The sequence below is a fragment of the Astatotilapia calliptera genome, chromosome 3 (genome assembly GCF_964374335.1).
Source record: "Astatotilapia calliptera chromosome 3, fAstCal68.1, whole genome shotgun sequence".
NCBI lineage: Eukaryota > Metazoa > Chordata > Actinopteri > Cichliformes > Cichlidae > Astatotilapia > Astatotilapia calliptera.
The window spans coordinates 35216983-35237766 of record NC_137424.1 but is presented as its reverse complement, the minus strand read 5'-3'; the positions used below and the strand labels follow the sequence as shown (position 1 = coordinate 35237766).

Below are 20784 nucleotides of genomic sequence, written 5' to 3'. Positions count from 1 at the left end.
ACTCAAGTGGAGGCTGAAGGGGGGATAAAGGTAGCTCCACCGTGCTATTTGCCGGGTGAGGTAGAGTGAACACAACTGTGAATGAAAGAATGGAGCAGATCACACGGGTACGCTCTAACGTATCTCAACATATCACTCTCCCACTGAATAAATACTGCCTGTTGCTGCTGCTCCTTTGAGCCAATCCACCTCCTTCCCCCCAGTCACCTGACAGAGCCTTTGGAAGGCCACAAAGTGCAAGTTCAATGTACACAAAGCCACCGCGCAGCCATGACCCACTTTATACCTGCAGTATTGTAGAGGTTATAGTGGGAGGAAACGTTTGCTCCACTCCTCTTTCCCAGCGCCTGTCAGGGCAAGCCAAGGTCAAGGAAGAGGGTTTATTTTATTTTGTTTCCACGTGGCAACGGCTCAGTGGATTCTGCCAGAGCAATTTCCATGTTTTTCACACTCCGCGTGCCTCGATTATCCTGTCATTACACAGCATTCCTGCAGCCAGCTCAGTTGGTAAAACACCTAATTGAAATTATGAATACTTTGAGCACAACAGAAGAGGAAGTGCCAAGCTTAGCTCTGCTGGAACTTGTACCATCGGAGCAGAAATATCACATGCCAGTCATGATTCACCACAGCTGTGATGGGAGCACGGAGCAGAGGGAGCACTCTGCTAACCTCAGGGGTTAGACTGCTGCTGACTGGCAAGCAGTCAAGTGCTGAGGCATAGATATGTGAGCACCTTGGCGCTGCATAGTGCCACATCATACACGGCTAGGAAAAGGATGAAAAGCAAACTCACAAAGAAGTCAGACCAGTTGATCCTCTACACGAACACGGCGCTGACTGCATGACAAGAAGGTCCTGCTAAAATTGAGCTTTAAACCCCAACACACATTTTGATCCCACGCAGGAAGTTGGGTTTGTTTCTGGGAGCAGACACCTGCAAGGGTAGACAGACTCCAGGAGAGCTGAGTCTGATTATCTGGCGACAGGGAGGGCCCGGGGAGGAGAGGCGAGCAGGAGCAGCAAGAGGAGGCGGCGGAGGAGAGGGGTGTTATGTTCCCAACTGTTGCATCCCAACCTTAAGTAGGTCAACTTTGATGCAGGAAATACACCTCGTCGTGGGTATAACAAAAGAAATTTCCTCCCATGATCACCCCGAGCGCTCATACGTGGCTCTCTCTCTCTCTTTCCGTGGTTGGATAACACGCTGAAAGTGCAGCAGCGCAACACCAGGAAAATGCATTTACAGCGGCTGAGCGCACTCACACACAGCGAAAGTTAACCTAATGCACTTCATCCACTCCCTCTCATTTCCACAACATGCCGCGATCCCTAACGGTTATCTCCACGGAACAAAACACGAGTACTTACCAGCTGTTTACACCGCAGTGAGAAACAGAGACAATGTTGACATGTAGGCAACTTGCTTGTTTTACCTCCTCGAAGTACCCCGCAGACTTATTTGTGCAAAGCAAAAACAAAAAAACTGGTCAAACCAGAACGGCAAGTTAAAAAGAAGGGTGAAAACGCCACTCGGAAATACTCCTTTGTACTTTGCTAGTTACTTCTTCGCCACACTTTCATCTGAAGTTGTCGGCGGAGGCAGGCGCCATGTTTGTGTCTGGGCTGATAGAGTTAGAGCTTTCCTCTGAACCTCTCGCTCTCTCTCGCTCTCTCTCTCTCAGACTGGAACCGCCCAGAGAAAAGGAAACGCTGCTAACAAACCACCGCTGCAACTGACAGCGCGAGCAAGCGCGCTCGCGAACAAGGAGCCGCTTCTGGTGAATCCTTTCAAAGTAAAAGACTTTGAAATGATTTTCAACTTTTTGATGCAATTCACGCTGCATGTGTGTATTTTATATAAGTTAATATTCTGTCAATTGGGGGGGGGGGGGGGGGGGGGGGGACATAAGGTGGAGGGCAAAGAATCCAACCGGTCCCCTGGAAGACTTTGGAAAATGTGATAGATTTTGAACTGCTAGCTGCATTGTCGTGGGTTTTGCAGCTTTTCTTATCGATAAAGACTCCACCTTATTTGCCACTGATATCGCATTAACGTAGTTATGTAATAGATCAACAATTGAATAACAGAAAAGCTCCAGTTTTCTACTAGCTACAACAGAAATTTCTGTTTTTTATTATGATAGGTCCACATTAAAAACAACCCGTTTGTTAAACCTGTAAATTAACAAAAACATTGTTTTTATAAATACATGACTGTCTGGGCAGTTAAATTTTACTCATTTATCATGTAAAGAAACTGAGATGTACTGTTACTGGACTTCTTTTATAACATTATGACATCTCAGGGATCAAATGTTTAGGTAAATGTCTTTACACTGACTGAAAGGGCAGTTTAAGATCCACTTAAGATCAAAGTAGGCCCACAATATAAAGTGAGTCTGAAATTCCAGCTATATAGTCCAACCAGCTTCACTTCTATAAAATTCCAGATGCAGCCGAAATATATTGTCATGCAACACTAATATGTAAATCAATATATACAAATGGGAGGATCTAGGTGTTTGTATGGTTTCACCTCACTTGTCCCTTCGGTGCAAAACAAGTCTGAGTAATGACCCACCCATATCTTTTTAAAGAATTTTTTAAATCCCAGATTATAGTTTGTCTCTAAATTGTTTTCATTTCATTAAATTAAACAAATCCATCTGGGGGAAAAAGAAAGTTTCATTCCTCTAGTAATTTCGATCCAGTTACCAGTCTTAAGCTTCCCACTGCAAACAGCACATCTGGATGGGAGGGGACTAAATGCCCATATTTCTATATAGACTTCCCCACTTTATAGAAGGGGAGAAAAAAACTTAGTGGGAAATGAAGGCAAATTCGTTTCATTCAGGATTTCATGTATTTTACACAGCACCACTCAAGTCAAATGTTTGTGCCCATACGCTGAACTTTTTATTGTGAAGGAGTAACACGCCGACTTCCCTTTTCTCGGTTTTACCAGTGCTTTGCTTCACGTTTAATTTGACGCCCCCATCTTAAATTGCTGCAAGTCACACCTATTAAAAAAAAAAAAAAGACAAAACAAAAACGAAGAAAAACAAAACACTAGTAGCTTCATATCAATTCATTTTATACCTTCCATGCATCACAATTAACAGGAAAAACTTAAACATCACTAAAACAAGGAATTCTTCGAGTGATTATTGGAGAAGTAACACTGAGAGAATTCTTTATTTCCATCATGTTAGAAACTGAGCCAGTGGTGCAGTGTAAATTGCTGGGAGGCATAATACACTCTAGTCAAAAATCTCGATTTACAGACAGACACAACGAACAAACAAAAAAATATATACATGCTCATATTTGTTACTTAAAAAAAACAAAAAAACAAAAAAAAAACCCAAAACAGGAGGCTGAAGACTGGACACTTGGACACTTCCTAACACTTCATGTCATCCATTGGGGAGAATGTGATCAGCTCGGGAAGCCTGTACTCCTGCTTCTTTAGAGGTGAAGGGGTCTTCAGTGCATCTAGATCGAGTGAAAAAATCGTATCTGTGGCTTCCTTTGATGATGCTGGCTCCTCCGACCAGTCTCTGTCCAAACCAGAAACCGTGTAATCTGACAGAAGGCACTCGGGCGTCCTCGTGCCCTCCATCAAAAAGCCGTCATTTCTTGCTTCATGCTGATGGCAGTTTAACGGTGGCTGCTTCACTTCGAGCTTCAGTAAGGGAATCAGTTGCTCGTCATCGTCTTCGCTTTTCATCTCTTCGTCATCGAGGCTGAGCAGACTGTCGCACCCTGGAATTTCTGGCAGAGTTTCTTGGTCGAGGCTGAAGTGGACCACACTGCTGCCTGTGCCACCTGGGCTGTCGTGGGCCTCTGTGATGAAGGTGTCCCATGCAAGAATGGACTTGGGCAAGGCCCCCTGCTGGCAGACTGGAGGGCTGCTGTGGCTCCTGACAGCCGATGGGACAGTCTGGGTGGTCGTGTCGGAACCTGGGGACTCTGAGCTTGGCGACCCATCGTGGTGCTCACTGACCGGGGTGAGTTGCTCTATTATGCTGTCATTAAACTCAGCAGGAGGCTGATTTTTTTTCACTTTGTCTTCCTCGACTGCCTTACGCCAGGAGCTTTTGACATCCATAACTTTGGGAAGAAATAGCCAGGACAAAAGCCATTTTATTAGGTAAAGGAACACATTAAGGGAAGCTTTTGAATGTCAGGTCCTATATTTTAGCACTTACTCAAGCTTTCAGGGGTACGTGGCAGCTGCTTACGAGCAGAGAAGGGATCTCTTTGAAGACTGCTGAGAAGAGCCTCCAGCTCCAAACCTTTAACCCTGCCCTCTGAAGGAGCGGCTGTAGTTACAGCATCTGCAAACTAACACCACGTGCACACAAATGTCAACAATGAATCAGAAAATCTTGTTTTCAACAATCGCTATGCCCCTTTTTAGACGTATGAACCCTCATGAAATTCTCAGTTATACAGCATTTACTACAGATTTCAGTAGTTTAGCTGAGAATCTTTAAAATACCTGATCAGCAAGGTTGTCATATTCCATGTTTAATATCTGAGTCTTTGTCCTCAAGGGAGTCACCTTCCAATCAGTATGGGTCATCTTCCTCACACTCACCTGATGCACAAACATTGATTTTATGTATTCATTTATTTAAACATTAGTGGAACAAGTGTACCATTGTTTCAAGAACAGAATTCAGTAAATATGAAACTAACTTTGAAAACAGAGAAAATGTGAAATATGACACTTGCCTGAGGTGATGATCGTGGTGCAGCTCTTTGAGGAGGAGGAGATGGGGGCGTGTCAAAAAGCCAGTCCAGAGAGGTATTCGCTCGTGTCATTTCAGTCTTGACAACAGGACTTTCGGGCCTCTCGACTGTCACCGGTAAAGTGCTGTTTAGATAAGAAAGTGCTTAATTATTCCAAACACATTTGCGCATCACATCTTTTGATATAAAAGTAATCAATTTGTGGTATAGGTAGGTACTTCACTACATGCTCCAGGTTAACAAGGTTAAGCTCATTCACGTCATGCTGTTCTATCATCATATTTATACAGAAATAAAGTGTCTGCTCCGTATCTGTCCGTGGCGATTTCTCTCAATTCGCCGCGGTCATCAGAGAGCAGGGATGTTCTAGGGAGGACTGGTGACAGGCAGAGCACTGCTCAGGACTGCCCAGGTATCTGCCTCCCAGCAGAAAGCAAAAGGAATAATGCTGTCATGAAGTTCAAATATCCCTGATAATATTACCTTTTAAGGTTGGAAAATTTTATCTTGACGTCATCCTGTGATCCTCTCTCCAAGTGCTTCTCCTCTGAGGGGGGAAAACAAATAAATGCTAATTAAAAACAAAATTTAAACGTTACACCTTCATAAAAACTTTATTATAATCCGATTCCGCTCACCAAGAAGTTTAGCAGGGTACTGGGAGAACACACTGCTTTTATAACTCGCTTCAGCCGCCGGCTCAAAAGACAGTGGAGCCATTGGTGAGAGGAAGCCAAGAGCCTGAGGAGGAAGTGGGCGGGCACATAAGCTCCAAGCAACATTAACAATAGAATGTCTTCGTGTCATTTTTCACAGTACAATAACTTAATTTAAAATAAGTGCCTGTGTGGTATGATGCATGTATATATAAAAATAAAAAAACAAAAAAAATCAAGCAACCACTCACAGGATCTTCATTCAGAAAAGAGACTAGGGGTGTTTCTTTCAGAGTGTCCATCCACTTCTTGTCCCACTCTGCCTCCAAATCCTGAATGGCACTCCTGACTTCAGGGATTTTTTCCTTAGAAATCTTCTGCCTGGGAGTTGAGATTAAAGGACACATTTGTAGTTATTAAAAGAAGAAATGTTAACAGTTATTACCACAAATCTATTAACGCAGCATTTTCCAAACGACAAGCATCCAGAAACTTGGATTTACAGATAATGCGGGTGCAACAGGAGGAATAGTGGAAATATCAGGTTGAATATGGAGCTGCCAGGAAGGAGAAAAATGGGAAGATTGGTGTCGTGAAGGAGGACATGCAGAGGGTTGGTGTGACAGAAGAAGATGCTAGGGATAGGGTGACATGGAGGTAGATGACCCCCTATGACGACCCCTAAAGGGAACAGGAGGAGGAAGAAGAACAAAGGGGAATTAATCAGCTCAGGTAGAAGTGTGCACTATCAAGCGAGTACAGCTTAATGGGTACCTGATGAGGTGGAGGTCCTGCAGCGTACGGGCCATCTGGCGAGACATCTCCTGCAGGTTGAGCTGGGGCACAGGGGCGTGAGAGACCCGACAACGTTCCTCCTTTAAGAGCTGCGCCGCGTGGGTCATCAGCTCCATCACACAGAGGAGGTTCAGCTGGTTGGCTTCATACACATTCCCAGAACTTAACTGGATTTAAAATAAAAAATAAATGTAAAAAAATTATATAAATAAAAGTATACATGAAACACAAATCTACCAATATTAGCCCTGAAAGATGTTCCACATCTTCTGTAGCTGCTGTCTCGAGTGTTTCGAGACAGTAGCTTTGTGTGCGCTCACGAAATGCCTAATCATCATCAATCATAAGGGACAAATACAGTGTATAGTTTTAGTTAAGGGAAAAAGAAAAAGCACAGACAAGATTTCAAAGAAGTTTCCCTGTTGTATTTAAGCAATAACCAGAGTCCATCCATCTCTTCTCACTCACCTGATGTGGGAGCTGTTCAATTCTCTCCAGCAGACAGCGGGGAATTTTAAGAACTTGATCAGTCCCATCAAGGGTGTATTGATCTACGTCTCCTTTCAGGACACTCTCCACAGCACTTTGCTCCTCTTTGATGGCCGACAACATTCCATCAATGGCCGACCACAGGGAGCGCACCTTAGGATAACAGAGAACATCTGTGAGCACTTAGAAAAACAGACACCTCGGCACACGAGTCTCTACTCATCTGAAAATAACATGAATGCATTTAGAAAACAGACTGTCACATCACAGTTGCTCCTTAAATAAACAGTACAAAGACTCTCCAGCGTTTTGAAAAGTTAACATTACGTACTTTTTTGAGCTTCTCAGCTGTAGAAGTTCCTTTCTTCTGAGTGCAATCATTGCTGTAGCGCCTGAAAGGACACAGCTCCATTACTTCAATGGGTCTTAAATTAAATCTGGCATATTGAGAGAGAAACTATACATACTTAAGCAGCTCATCATACTTGACACCTTCTGCTTTGATGTCCCTCATAGACTTCACCAAAAGTCTTCACAAGAGAGAAACAAAAAGAGACTTAAAACAACTTTAAAGTAGCAGAAGCTAACTTCCATTTCTACATTCAAACCTTCAGCATAACAAAGCTGTAGTCACAGTGGATACATTGCTATATCAGAGCTCAGGAAGCAGAGTTGAAACACATCATTTGAAGTGATGTACTGTGCCTCCATTCACAGGTTACTGAGACACTCGGCGGAAGTGAGCCTGTCGTTTACAAAATATCTTTCACACAGAAGGGAAGTGAAGCACAAACAAATACATAGCATCAGCCATAAATTTATACCCACATAAGAATAGAGGAAGCAAGTAAAATAATAGAAATAACACAATGAACAAAGACTAAAAGTAAAATGCTGTGTCTTACAGGTTTGTCTGTGAAGGTTCTCAGTCTTACAGGTAGAGCTGGGCGATATGAGATTTTTTCATATCACGATATGTTTTTTTCATTTCAGGCGATAACGATATCTATCACGATATAAGCCAAATAACTATATTTGTAAGATTTAATGTGCCGTTGCTCACAAGTAAAATGTGAAATAATCAGCAGCTTGTTTTTAAATATTTATTTCCCATAATAAGTTCAACAGGGTAGATGTACTTAAGGAACATGAGACTTTTTCAGATAAATAAAGGCAAATATTGCAAACTACACAAAAGGCAGCCGCTAAAGCGTTTAAGTTTCAAAATAGAACAAATGAAACAGACTAAATTGTCAATTCCACTTAGAAACAAAATATTAATTCTAAAAATAAATCTTAGTTTGTTTTACAGAAGAACAGACAAAACTGACTAACTTTTGTCAATATCAAATAAACTGAGAACTAAAAGGAAATTCTCAATCTCTCCTTGTTGTATAGCTGAGCTTTTCAAACAGTTTTAACAGTTACTTTAGTCTGACAAAAGCCGAATGACGAATTAGCGCTTCCAGTCAGAGACTGAGGCTACGTCCACACGTACACGGGTATTTTTGAAAACTGAGATTTTCTGTTTTCGTTTTAAAAAATAATCCCGTCCACACATAAAGGCAGAAATGAAGGAAAACGCTGCTATGAACATGCCAAAGCAGCAGGTGGCGCTAGATTCCTAACCGTGCAGAAATATTGGCCAATCAGAAGTCTAGAAGCCTCGGTGGGAAAAAGTAAACAAAGCTGCGGCATAGAAGCAGAACCGAGTCGTATGTGTGGAGGGACAGTAACTGTGTGTATATGTAAGCATTTAAACACTGCAGAGAGTAGAATTAACAGTAACAGTATTGTAGAAATTCATTTCACCGAAACAATAACGCGGCGCACAGTGTGACGCATGCACCAGTTTATTGTATTTCCAGACTTGCTTTCAGCACAATTTACAGTGCATGCTACTCTGTTTTTTGTCAGACTTGAAATAGCCGAAATACCTTCACACTACGGAGCTTCTTTGGCTCTTCCGTTCGACAATCTCTCCGGCATTGGAACCATCATCTGTTTTCTCTTCGGTCACGCTCGGTTGATTTTTCTAGTCGGCACACTCATTTCCTCCATTACGCGCTGGCTCCATTACGCGCTGGCTCCATTACCCGCTGGCTGCTTCCCAAACAAACACACGTGCGGCTTGGCACTTGTGCTGTACGTAACAAGTCACGCGAGGTGACGCTGCGGCTGTGATTGGTTCAGCTCTGCGCTACTGAATTTGGATCGGCTGACCTTTTTTTTTTTTTTTTTTTTTTAAGAGGACAAGAGCGGCGAGGTCTATCGCGATAGCTTAATTTCTCTATCGAGTAAAAGTTATATCGCGATACATATCGTTATCGTTCTATCGCCCAGCTCTACTTACAGGTCATGGTAATCTAAGGAGCTTGGAAAGAAAAGCGTCTGGACTTCTTTAAGGTTCTTGAAGGCTTCTCATCCCAGAAGCTTCTTCTGTTCTAAGAGCACCTGAGAGTCACAGTGTCCCTAAGAGGGTTGTTGATGCCAGTATTGATCATCTGCCTAATCATATGAGCAAAGGTGTGAAAACGGGTGTGGGTCACAATCAGCCAAAGTTTCGGGTTTCCCATTGTGAGACCTTGCCCCACCCTATCATGTGATTTACTGAGATCAAATGACCCAGGATGTGAGTGGGCGTTAAGGCATCCGAGAAGAGATCCCAAAACTGGATTATAGATGGCAGACAATTGGTGTCGTAAGCCACCACCTCTGTTCAAAGATGGTCGTTTACAATGGGGATAGATCGCTTCTTTCACTCCTCTTTCAATCCACTCACTGTGTTTATTTTTTGCTTTGTTACTCTCCAACATTTGTTCTTAGAGCTGAAGAAGCTTCTTGGGTGAAAGGTGCAACGTCTTCAAGAAACTTTAAGAAATCCAGTTGCTTTTCTTTCCAAGCTCGTTAGGTTTGGAAATTAGTGTGGGAAAAATGTCAGCTGTATTTTAGTACTGCAGTGAATAGAATAAGGACATGTGCAAAAATTTTTGCACATGTCGAGGAGCGTGTCAGGCTACATTTCACTGTGTGTTATACTTGTATAACTATGCATGTGACAAATAATAAAGAACCTTGAACCTTGACAAAACATCCTTGGATAGAGCAGTGAAACGGAGTACTAAGATTTATTTGACTTTACTAGTTTAGTACAATTTGCAATTTAATACTAATTTAAATAATTTAAAGTGACAGGAAGTTTATTTTCTGTACATTTATATCATTATACTAAGTAAACATTTATTACATTTTTCTTAATACCTTGTACTTCTCTAACATCTTCTGTTCTGCTTCGACGAAGCCTGATACAGGAATCCTCACACCACAATACCTGAATTTATTTGTTAGGCAGTTACTTAGTAAGCACTTTATTGTATTTCACAGCAAGTTTTAGTAATTGAACTGTTTAACTTGTTACTATTTTAACTGTACTCCGTTCTGAGCAATTATTCCCTGATGTAGTCATTTTGTTCTGTCTTATTGTGTTTACCATTATGTTAAAGGTTATATTTTAGGTCTTCCACGACCCCTTTCACTTCAATACCCACCGGGGCATAAAAATGGCAGGATGTATATTTTTTGGCATTTGAAAAACAAACCCATAGACTTGAATAAATTAAGTCACACATTATTTTTTTCCTTTCTTAATTATATACAAGTCCTGATTATTTTATTTTGGTAAAAAGCTAAAACTTCTTAGTTTGGTGACATTTCAAAAAATATATATACTTTACAACTCTGTAAAGCTGCTTAAACCAAAAGTGCACTTACTGGGCCCGTCTCTGGTATTCATGGAGAAAACGATCCTGTTCCACTGCAGTTTTCAAAAATCTGGCACGGACCAGATTGAACCTCTTAATTGCCAAGTTTGACGTCGAAGCCGGCATTGCCGCCGCCTCAGGTACCCAGCTGCCATCTGACAATAATAATGTTCAAGATCACGTCATCATTTGGTTGGCATCTTTGCAAGCCAGGTCCATGGCAGATGAGATTAATAGGAGAACAGAAGTCATGTTTAATTCTGTCACTTTAAACTTTAGGAATTGTAGATTCGAGAGGCTACACAAGACCTACCTGTAGCAAAGGTCTTCATTTCCTGCAGCATGACATGCTTGGCCAAATGAAGCATCAAGCTGACAAACTTGGGGCCTCCAGGCGAGAGAAACAATGATGCCACCACTCTGGATCCAGTATTTGCAGTTTCTTCCTGCACATCGTCAAAAAAAAAACAAAACAGATGGCTGTCAGCGACCTAAATACAAACTGTTTTTGCTAATAAAAAGGTTTCATTATAGATTACTATACGACCCACAAAATTAATCAAATTGTAATCTTGAACAAAACTTTGGCTTTTCAAGAAATTCCCCATTAGAAATTTTCAAAATGCATGTTCTGTCAATAGAACGCAAAGCAAATCAAGCGCTCCCAGAATTAGCATCCAATGATGTGTCTGCAAGTGCCAATTGCAACTGTTCTCGCACAGCACAGTGTGAAGTTTGTGGACTTCACAATGCTAATGTGAATCTTCAACATCAATAAAAGCGACCCTATCCCGCACATCTGCGTATCCATACAGCACACACAGAGTCTGTAAACACCAAGGCAACTCCATTTGGCCAAAAATAGGTGTCTAGCAAACATAGTGAGTAATGAAAGCTTCAAGAAAATGGGTCAACATACTAATCAAATGATATATTATTCACACACACACAGTCATTTTTCTCAAGTGAAAATACCTGTGCTTACTCTAAAATCAGGGGGGAATAAGAGAGGGATCTCATAGCTCTTTACTTTGAGTTTTATTCCCATCCATCATGCAGGAACAATGAATGAAATAAAACACTGTACTTTGCTTCAAGGAGATGCACTTGAATAAACGCCTTATTCGTCTGCAACGATTAACATAAATGTAGCACAATGCAAATCTTAAAGAAGTGCCCTGTCTGTTTAATTCAGTCTTAAACTTTCGTACAATTTCTTTTATTCTTTTGATTCTCACCATGATTTCTCGCAGCCAAGCGCAGGTAACTTTGCGGAACTCGGCGTCTGCTTTTGGGTTTAAAACAGGCCAGCAGTGCCTGAAAACCCAAGGATAAATGAGAAGAGATTAAAAACAAATACTGGTGAAGACAATGAATCATCTATCTGAGCATACAAGACTGGTTATAATTGTCTTTACCTATATGCCTCATGAAACCGTGTCCGGTTGAGTTTCTCCAGCAGGAAATGGGTCACTATGTAAAAAGCATCTTTGTTGGGTTTGTCAAACATGTTCCTGTGGGACATAAAACTAAACTTAGCAGGAAACGCTTACGCTCCAGGGAGAGTGAATGGCAACGTACATTCAAGGCAAAGTTAAAGTAGCGACATTTCGCACAGTAAGAAATAGCTAGTATTATTCATAAAGACATGAAAAGCAAACTCACGGCCCCATGATGATGTGTTTAGCATTAATATTGGTTTTGCCAGCGATTGACGACACTGCAACGTCCGGTTGAAATCCCAGCCCAAGAAGAGAGAACCACAAATACTGTCCATTCTTCTTCTGCAATAGTGCCGGATTGGCCATTATTCAGAGGAGTAAGAAGCACCGTGATTGTGTCCGGAGGCGAATTCAAAGCTCCAGACTGGCAAACAGAAAACCGCTAGTCCGCTAGCCTCCCTGCTAGCAACGACGTTTACTCTTCGCTAACTTACGCCAACAAGGCCCATTCACAATAACAAACACTGCCAGGAAACAGTTACATTATAAGAGAGGCTGCCGCTGACGTTAAATCCACGTTGACGTTTGTTAATATACATTTCACACATTTCATAGTCCACTGAGAACTGGAAAACAAAAAAAGGTAACGCAAGGACACAAACCGCCAATTTTTCTAAAGATTACCCGGATGTTTTAAATTACTTCCGGTTAGCGAAGGTAGAGACGCACGGGATTCCCATTGGAAATTTAAAAAACAAAAAAAACTCACTATTTTAACGTGCTTCTTCTTATTGTATTTTTCACTATAAGTAACTATATTTTTTGCAGTTTTTGTCGAAGGTAAATTTGACATATAAAGGCGTAGCCCTGACAGATACAAAGTTTTATTGGACTTTGGCCAGAGCAGCTGTACTATGCTCTAAAAATTTCCTAAGCTATTACTGGTTTAGATTTCACTGGGAAGACAGTGTTTCTAGAAAACCACGTGTGATATTACCAGCTAAGTCTTCCACCTAAAAAGCAGCTTATAGCTTAAGTATACTAGAAATCCCGTATTTTACCCATAGTTGCTTGGGTTATTAGGATTGTACACAGGTCAAAGTCCAGCAATCATAACATCCACAAGTGCTTCACCTAACTCTGCCCTTAGTTCTGTTTGTCTTGTTCAAACAGGGTGAGGTCTTGCAGCAAACCCAGCATATTTCTCCAGCTTGAAGAGCTTGATGTTATCCTGGAAAAAGCTGAAGTATTTGGTTGCAGGACTGGCAGGTCTTTTGTGTGTGTTGCAAGGCACCCACTGGATGTGGTTGGGTCATCAGTGTTTCCTGATATAAAAAACTTTTGTTGTTTTTTAAATAAGATATTTAAGTGCTCCTGAGTGCAAACGTGACAACACTATTGACATTTCATGGCTTTTTGTTGCGTAACTTTATTCAGTCCTGTTAGCTTCAAATAAATGCTTTTGCTCTTTTATTGGACACAATGACATCACGTCACATTATCTGTCACAGCTTTTGAGTCAGTTGAGACACCGCGGACAGGGAGGCCTGGATATGTCTGCTTAGACTCAGATAAGAAGCAGAAAATGGATCAATCGAGATGTAACTTTACACAGCAAACTGTTTTCTACAGTGTAAATCAGTCATACACTGTTAACCACATACTTTAAAAAATTAATCAGTCAAAAGGCTTTGGAGAGGTGTTGCAGTAATAAAAACAGAGTCAGCGTATGGCAAATTTTCACTTGTCCTTCTTTTATTGTGGAACATACAATTATTTAGATCTCCACCACAACTGGTTAAGTAGAACAGAGTAATAGAAACAAGTGCTCTTTTTTTGTCTAAATCATTCATATCATTGTAGTTCTTTTAAAAGCAGCTGGCAACACTCTCCCACCTTCGATGGATCAGACACTGATGAGTACTTGGAAATCTGAGAGCTGACTCCCAACGAGCGAGCCAGATCCTGGGCTGTTTGATCTGAGGCCACTGTGGTTCCCAAGGCTACCAGCAGCCTAAATACAGCCTCCTTGTCTTGTACTGTCTCCAGGGCTCTACTGGCCACAGATAGGCACTGGGCCTTGGCCTCAAGGTCAGGCTGGAGATGGAGACAGCCAGCGTAGTTAAGCACCAGAGTGGCCAGGGCAATATGGATGTTCTTATTGCAGACGGTGGCCAGGTCAGCAGCACGTGATAGCACCGTTTCACGCTGGGCCATGAGGAGGGCTCGGCCATGCCTGCCACTGAAGCAATTACACAGAGTCCGCAGTGCCAGCATCTGGTTGGCAGGACGCCCCTCGGGCCTCATTAGGTTCAGGAGGTGGTTGCACAGTTGTACACCCTCTGCCTCTCCACAAAGGCTCTCATTAACCTGCGGGTGGCGCACTGCCAGCCTCATAATGTCCAGGACAGGAAACACAATATCTACAAAACATGAAGAAAGATTGGGGAGGGTCTTATTAGTGAAGAGAAATTAGCTAAAAAGCATTAAAACACACATGAATTGGGATGGGATACTTTTTTATTACCTTCAGGCCAGTGAGAAGCCTTCCAAAGCAGGTTGATCTGTTGGATGGTCGGAGCAGGCTCAGAGGAGTTGAGTCCACACACAGACAACAAAAGCCTCTCAAGGCTTTCCAGAACTTCTTCAGAGAGCTTGTGCTCCTGAGGGGCACCTCCATTTAGCTCCTTCAACTTAGCTGTTAAGGACAGGTGGAAAACACATTTTCTTACACTACGTTATGGACAAGAATAAAATAAACATTCTTAAAATATATGAAGGTTCCAAATATCACCCACTTTAAAGTACAAGTTATTCAGCGAGAGTTAACAAATCACACTGAAATGCTTACCAATGATCTGAGAGCTGTTGGCTTGCTCAAAGGTCACACCATCAGTCTTAGGAAAGTAGATGTTGGTTGTTTGTCTCAAGGCTGCTGAGGAGTATGCACCACCTCCTGCAAAGCAGGGAGACAGAAAGGAAAAATAATATTAAATGCAAAAAAAAAAAAAAAAACGAAAACAATGACAAGTATACTATTAATAAGTTATACATGCAACCTAAACTCAGGCAAAAAGAGAGAGAGCATTAACTTCTTAGAAGACTTTCTAACATCAGCAGGAGGCAAACAAAAAAAGTTTGACACTATTGCCTCATCTCATGAATGAGGCAAGCATGCTGTGTGTTCCCGTGTATGTGTTTAAATTGCTTGTGAATGAATGAGTGTGTGTGAGTCTTTAAAGAAGAATGTGCCAGCTGCAAAGAAGAAAAGCGAGCATGTCAGCATTCTCAGAGGTCTGCTCTGTGCTTTGATGCAACGTTTCCTACTGCAGAAAATAAATGCTATGATGGTGTAAATTAGGGCTGCTCGATTATGGCAAAAATGATAATCACGATTATTTTCACTGAAATTGAGATCTCGATTATTTGACGATATTTATTTAACCCTTTAAGACCTACCATAGAACCAAGTCCGCCAGAGCTTATATTTTTATTTATTTATTTATTTTTTTACATGCTGTAGTGCCATTTTTGGGAGCATTTCAAGTTGCTATACATCAATACAACTGTTGTAGCCCATATTTTAATAATATGTATGCATTAAATCCATAGTAATTACATCAATTGCAAAAAAGTGCAATAAACTACAAAAAAAATTGACAATCGTTTTTGTTATATATATATATATATATATATATATATATATATATATATATATATATATATATATATATATATATATATATATATACACATATATATATTTATATATATTTATATTTATTTATTTATATTTGGGGAAATTTAAGAGGTTTATCCCTCAAAACTTTAAATACAAAAAAGTTGCAAAAAAATAGTTTCCCACCACAGAAAATTTATTTTGAGTGTCTTCATAGATTTATTTTGGAGATATAGCAATTTTTATATACTGCAGGAAAAACAAAAAACAATCCTATGATGCAAATTTGCAAAGAAAACAGCAGGTGCATCAAAATAAACTATTTCCAGCAGTGCAATTTGAGTTCTAAGCATCCCAGCAACTATTCAGAAAAGTATAGAGTCAAACATGACTTATAAAAACACCAGTATAGGCTTTTAAGGTAAAAGTAAAAAACTACATTTTCCGCAAAAATGACGTCACTTCCGGTTTCGGACAGGAAATGGCGGACATGCGATAGTTCGCATTGACATCTTTATCATTGTGGGAAGTGTTACGAACAGCTGGAATATTATGTTTTTGTTCCTGCAAGCGCTTTTTATGCAATTTTTGCAAAGTTATATGTGGAAGGAAACTGTGACCGAGGACAAGCTGATGGCATCAGATGTAAGTACAACTCCTCTGGTTTCATATGCAAAACAAATTATTGCGCTAGCTTACGCGGTTATGGTTCTACAGGGATTTAAAGGGTTAACAATAACAATGTATTGAATAATGACTTTAAAAAATAATATAAAATACTGTGCAAATACTGATAACAGTGCAAATGTTTGCAATATAAAAAATAAATGAAAAATGTAAACATCTATGTTTAGTGAACTTGGCAGTGTAGCTCTGTGGTGCAGCTATGACACTGTAGCAAAGTTTACACACTATGTCTACTTGATCCACGTCTGACTCCGCAAACCCACAATGTTTCCACACCACTGAAGTTTTTTTTACCTCTCTTTTCAACCAACGGCAGTCACTCTCCTCTCCAAATAACTTCTTCTTAGCTTTCCGAGCTTCCCTTGGGTCCTCTTAATTGTTGTGATGCGTGTTCGAAATGCAGAGCGGTGCGCTGGATTTGCCACACGGAGCAGCGCGAGAGTAAAGCACGAGGGAGGGGCTAATAATCAGTCAGTCATTTTTAATGATCGTTGAAAGCCCAGATCGTAATCGTGATTAAAATTCGTTAATTGAGCAGCCCTAGTGTAAATGTTAATAATTAATGCCAATATTCATTCAATGGCCAACCTTTTTATATGAATCTAAATGTACAAAATAATGTTACTAAAGCCTTGAAATAATGGTACACTTTGGATTGCCGCGTGCTAGCTGCTGTGACAGAAAGCAGGACGGCTGATGACAGCCTTCAGTAAGCTGCTTGATTTAAACATCACATCAGATTAAGTTAACAGCTAATCTGCTTAAACACACTTTTATTTTAACTTCTGTAGCTTTTCACTGTGTAAGATAAACAGTGGTGGATGGGAGCAGCTGCAAAGTTCCCTTTTCTTTACGCTAGAGCTTGTTGAAAAGCTAGTTTCATTCAGGACTTCCACCATCTTTTTCCCAGTAAAGATTTTTACTGTGACTATAACAACAAACACTGCTGTTTTGGACACTTAAAAAACGATAATTTAGTGCAGTCCTGGAGCCATTTGGTTAAAGGCAAAAAAAAAAAAAAAGAGAGAGAGAGAGAGAAAGGCCTCATAACTCCATAGAAAGGTACCACTGGGATTTGTATCTCACAAGTCCCAATTGCTCCTTTCGATACCAAGTTACCTGTGAAGGGATCCGCTACACCAACAGGAGCACCTGGGTTTGGGCCTGATCCTGGGATGTAGCGACCAGTGCCTGTGAAGAAAAAACACAGCTGTGAAACTGCACTTACAGGTCAAGTTCAGACTATGAACACCTCTGAGTAAACAAACTATACCTGTAAAAGGATCAGCTCCAAATCCTGCAGTATCACTGGAAGAACCAGGGATATAGCGTGCTCCTCCTGTCAAATAAAGAGGCGAAACACATTATACATTCAATCTAAGATCCCTTAATCGTTCCAGTGAAATTAATCTAAATGTACAGCAAAGAAAGCAAAGAAGCCAGCAGCAGTATCCATCTTTTGGACCTCACCAGTGAAGGGGTCACCACCAGCGGGCTGGGCTGGTCCCACCACGTGCCCTTTGGTGTTCTCAATGATAAAATTGGCAACCTGGTCGAGGAACATGGGGCTGAGGTCATTCTTCTGCAGAAAGTTGTGCGCTGTCAGCCAGGGGTCGTCTGTCACATTGTAAGGCAGCTTCATGGATGGCCCTCCCTCATTCACATCAATGCTGAACACGTAATCATACTCCTGCACGCAGATGGGGGGAGGGGGGGGGGGGGACATTAATGACAGCTCATATGCGACGTCCCGCTTACTAACTCTGAGCTTGTAGCCTCACCTTTCCTTCATACATGACACTCTTGGAGGTCTGTTGGTTTGAGCCTCCGACCACGTCTCCAATTTTCATCCAGCGGCCATCACTGACGCTCCACTGATATGCCTCCACCTTCTGTCCATCTTTGATCAACCGTGTCTGTCCATCGCGATTCCCTGTTGTAAACAAAACCACCCTGATGCACAGAGAACAGCTTCACCGTTTTATATGACAAAATAAATAGCAGACTGCTGCATTACCAGGCTCGTTCAGGTGTTCTCTTCCAGGAAGATCCTCCAGTTTGATGTCACCAAGATCCCCGGTCTTGGGGTCAATAGTGGCTTTGGAAAGTTCATCCTCAAAGGCCTGCAGGTCTTCTGCACTAGCCATGCGGTCCTCAGCTTCCGTAAACACGCGGATAATGCCATCGCTGTGGGCAGAGGAGAAGCTTCTGGTTTAGCCACAGAACTACTTACTGCTTCATTCAACATTTGTTTGAATGCAGGAGAGATGCGACGAATGAGGACAGCGAACACTGTCTTTAATGGGCTTTTAAATATTTATGGTGTAACATGATCAAGGAAATCACTATGACCTGACTGCATATTAACATGCCAAAAGCAGCTCTATTACCTGGCTCCGACTACTATGTCACCATTAGGTAAAATACAGCAGCACCACACAGACTGAGCAGGCAGGCGGATGGTCTGAGAGCACTCTCCTTGCCTCCATATCCTCAGACTCCGGTCCTCCCCTGTGCTTATAAAATCTAAGAGAAAAAAAAAAAAAGGGTGAGGGCAGGGTGTAGGAAGTAGGTACCATCTCAGAGTATGAAAATGGAAGCCGGCTGAATAAACCACAGAAGAGCATCACTGACTGCTGGTTTCAAGTCTCTCAGTTCTATCCCTTGTTTTTAAATATTGATACAATCAACAAACCTTGGCTATTGGGGAAGACAGCTAAGCTGTAGATGAAGTTGGTGTGGCTGTAGTAGACCTGTACGCATTCGCCTGTCACCAGCCACCTTCTGATACTTGTGTCATTGCTACACGAGAAGAACTCAGTGTTGCTGATCACCGCCAGGTCTCTCACACAGTCCTCATGACCTATAATGGAAGGGAATATTTTTTTAACCATAACTTAACCCTAAAAAATATGCAGCTACCAATTTAAATTTTTACTTTGACAAAGTTATGGCTTTGTCCCATATCCTACAATACTGTTGGTTTATATTATTAACCACGTAATCAAAGACAGACAACCAATCATGCTACTCATCAGCCAGTCTACTTTTTGTATACACACGCACCCCCCCCCCCCCCAAAAAAAAGATTAAAAAACAAAACAAAAAAAAACAAACCCATGTCCAATATACACCTGCATATCCTCACCTGTAAACGTCTTCTCACATCGTCCTGCTTTCCAAAGCTTTATGGTCTTATCTGCTGATCCCGACAGCATAAGGCCTTGTTCAGGTAAAATAGCCACTGCCCACACCGCTGCAGTGTGGCCCTGAAACAAAATTAACAAGCACAAAACATGTTCTGTCAATTTTTTCAAAACAATGGAGACACTAATCACCATCCAAGCAAGCTGAAAAGCGTAGAGGACCACGTACCTGCAAGGTCATCATGCACTTCTCATTGAGCCAGACTTTGGCTGTAGTGTCCCAGGAACCACTCAAAAGTGTCCCAAACTTCCCAGACGACAGAGTGCAAACTGTGGAGGTTTAAAGTTAGAAAGCCAGGAACCAGAAACACTGTGACGAGTAACACAGCAACCAGTTAATCCTCACTACTACAAAAATCCAAACAGCGAGGACAGCACAACTCACCTGTATTTTTGTGACCCTTGAGAGTGAAGAGGGGCTGCGGTCGATCCAGTGAGAAAACACAAATATTATTATCGTTCCCGCCTGTAGCAACAAGTCCCCGAGGGTATGTTTCACTGGGTGCGATGATGCATACACAGGATACAAAATTTGAGTGTCCAGACATAGAGTGCATCTCTGTGAAGCCTTTGTCTGAGCTGTCAGAGGGAGAACAAGACGAAAGTTAACAATGATTACTGAGGGAAGAAGTTAGGTCCCTTTGGCTCTAATCTGTAAGAAGGATAGGCAAATTAACAAAAATAAGCACTCCGAATCTGTTTCACTTTCGTGTTTCGTAAAAGAACAGTTGCAGCTGAATGAATGACAAAGCTAATTTGAGCAAACGTTAGCACTGTGCTTTTTGGCTAACTTAGCTACTAACCATTTTTATACATATGAAATCAGAAATAGTAAAATATTCAGTAAGGCGTGATTTGGCTTGACACTTTTCTTGTCCGGACAAGTCAATCTCTTTGCGCAGAGTGACTTGTACCCTGAAATTAATCGTAGCCAGGCAGCAGTTTCTGAGCAGCAAGCTAGCGCTAGCTACCTTGAGTTTGGTACCCAGACTCTTCCGGTCCGGTCTCTGGACACAGACACGAACGCTCCCTCTGGAAAAACAGTAGCGGCGAGTCCCCTGACGTCCATCTCGTGGCCCGGGATTGAACACCTGAGTTTGTACGAATTGAATGATGCCATTTTTGCTCCAACAGCACAATGAAACTACTGTGGCACTGTTAAGCTATGCGGCGTCGCTGTCAACAAACACCAGCCGCTATTGCTAGCGGAAGTTGAATTACGTCATTATTAGGAGTGGCGCACCTTTCAAACTAATGTTTAATTATTTGTGTTGAATATAAATTGTCTTACGTGTATAACATTAACAT

At 41.6% G+C, this 20784-nt stretch overlaps 3 protein-coding genes and 1 non-coding gene across 7 annotated transcripts in view; all 4 read right to left on the bottom strand.

Annotated features, from left to right (window-relative positions):
* The window catches only part of dennd4c (DENN/MADD domain containing 4C), a 39876-nt gene extending 38181 nt beyond the window's left edge, over positions 1 to 1695 (bottom strand). For 3 of the 4 annotated variants that reach the window (XR_013906997.1, XM_026161735.2, XM_080299932.1), the window contains exon 1: positions 1372 to 1695. The gene's annotated coding sequence lies outside the window, so the exon portion shown is untranslated. Of the gene's footprint in view, positions 1 to 796; positions 912 to 1371 lie in introns of those variants that run through there. The other variant, XM_026161736.2, reaches the window with a different exon arrangement.
* Positions 1696 to 3080: 1385 nt separating this feature from the next.
* Positions 3081 to 12594, bottom strand: haus6 (HAUS augmin-like complex, subunit 6). Its single transcript, XM_026161758.2, has 16 exons — positions 12128 to 12594; positions 11881 to 11976; positions 11701 to 11779; positions 10776 to 10908; positions 10473 to 10617; positions 7169 to 7231; positions 7033 to 7093; positions 6681 to 6854; positions 6192 to 6379; positions 5669 to 5798; positions 5400 to 5502; positions 5245 to 5308; positions 4744 to 4885; positions 4508 to 4606; positions 4215 to 4350; positions 3081 to 4116 (listed from the first exon to the last, which is right to left on the bottom strand). Exons 1-16 carry the CDS (start codon positions 12268 to 12270, stop codon positions 3407 to 3409), a joined length of 2466 nt encoding a protein of 821 aa, XP_026017543.2. The 5' UTR covers positions 12271 to 12594; the 3' UTR covers positions 3081 to 3406.
* On the bottom strand, positions 5057 to 5187 carry LOC113019818 (small Cajal body-specific RNA 8). The gene has a single exon (XR_003272123.1).
* Positions 12595 to 13641: 1047 nt separating the features above from the next.
* Positions 13642 to 20692, bottom strand: plaa (phospholipase A2-activating protein). The gene is made up of 14 exons (XM_026161759.2): positions 20448 to 20692; positions 19862 to 20055; positions 19646 to 19746; positions 19419 to 19539; positions 18966 to 19133; positions 18661 to 18796; positions 18288 to 18457; positions 18052 to 18203; positions 17741 to 17960; positions 17544 to 17609; positions 17390 to 17461; positions 14756 to 14860; positions 14432 to 14602; positions 13642 to 14327 (listed from the first exon to the last, which is right to left on the bottom strand). The coding sequence occupies exons 1-14, from the start codon at positions 20594 to 20596 to the stop codon at positions 13759 to 13761; spliced, it is 2394 nt and encodes a 797-aa protein (XP_026017544.1). The 5' UTR covers positions 20597 to 20692; the 3' UTR covers positions 13642 to 13758.
* Positions 20693 to 20784: the final 92 nt, after the last annotated feature.

Coding starts and splice junctions, on each gene's coding strand:
- haus6 (XM_026161758.2), bottom strand. CDS start 12,270: ATGGCCAATCCGGCACTATTGCAGAAGAAGAATGGACAGTATTTGTGG. Junction 7,232..10,472: donor GAATACCAGAGACGGGCCCA/GTAAGTGCACTT, acceptor TCTCTTGTGAAG/ACTTTTGGTGAAGTCTATGA. Junction 5,503..5,668: donor CTTTTCTGAATGAAGATCCT/GTGAGTGGTTGC, acceptor CTTCCTCCTCAG/GCTCTTGGCTTCCTCTCACC.
- plaa (XM_026161759.2), bottom strand. CDS start 20,596: ATGGCATCATTCAATTCGTACAAACTCAGGTGTTCAATCCCGGGCCAC. Junction 18,797..18,965: donor TGTCTTCCCCAATAGCCAAG/GTTTGTTGATTG, acceptor TTTTTCTCTTAG/ATTTTATAAGCACAGGGGAG. Junction 14,861..17,389: donor TGTAGCGGATCCCTTCACAG/GTAACTTGGTAT, acceptor CCTGCTTTGCAG/GAGGTGGTGCATACTCCTCA.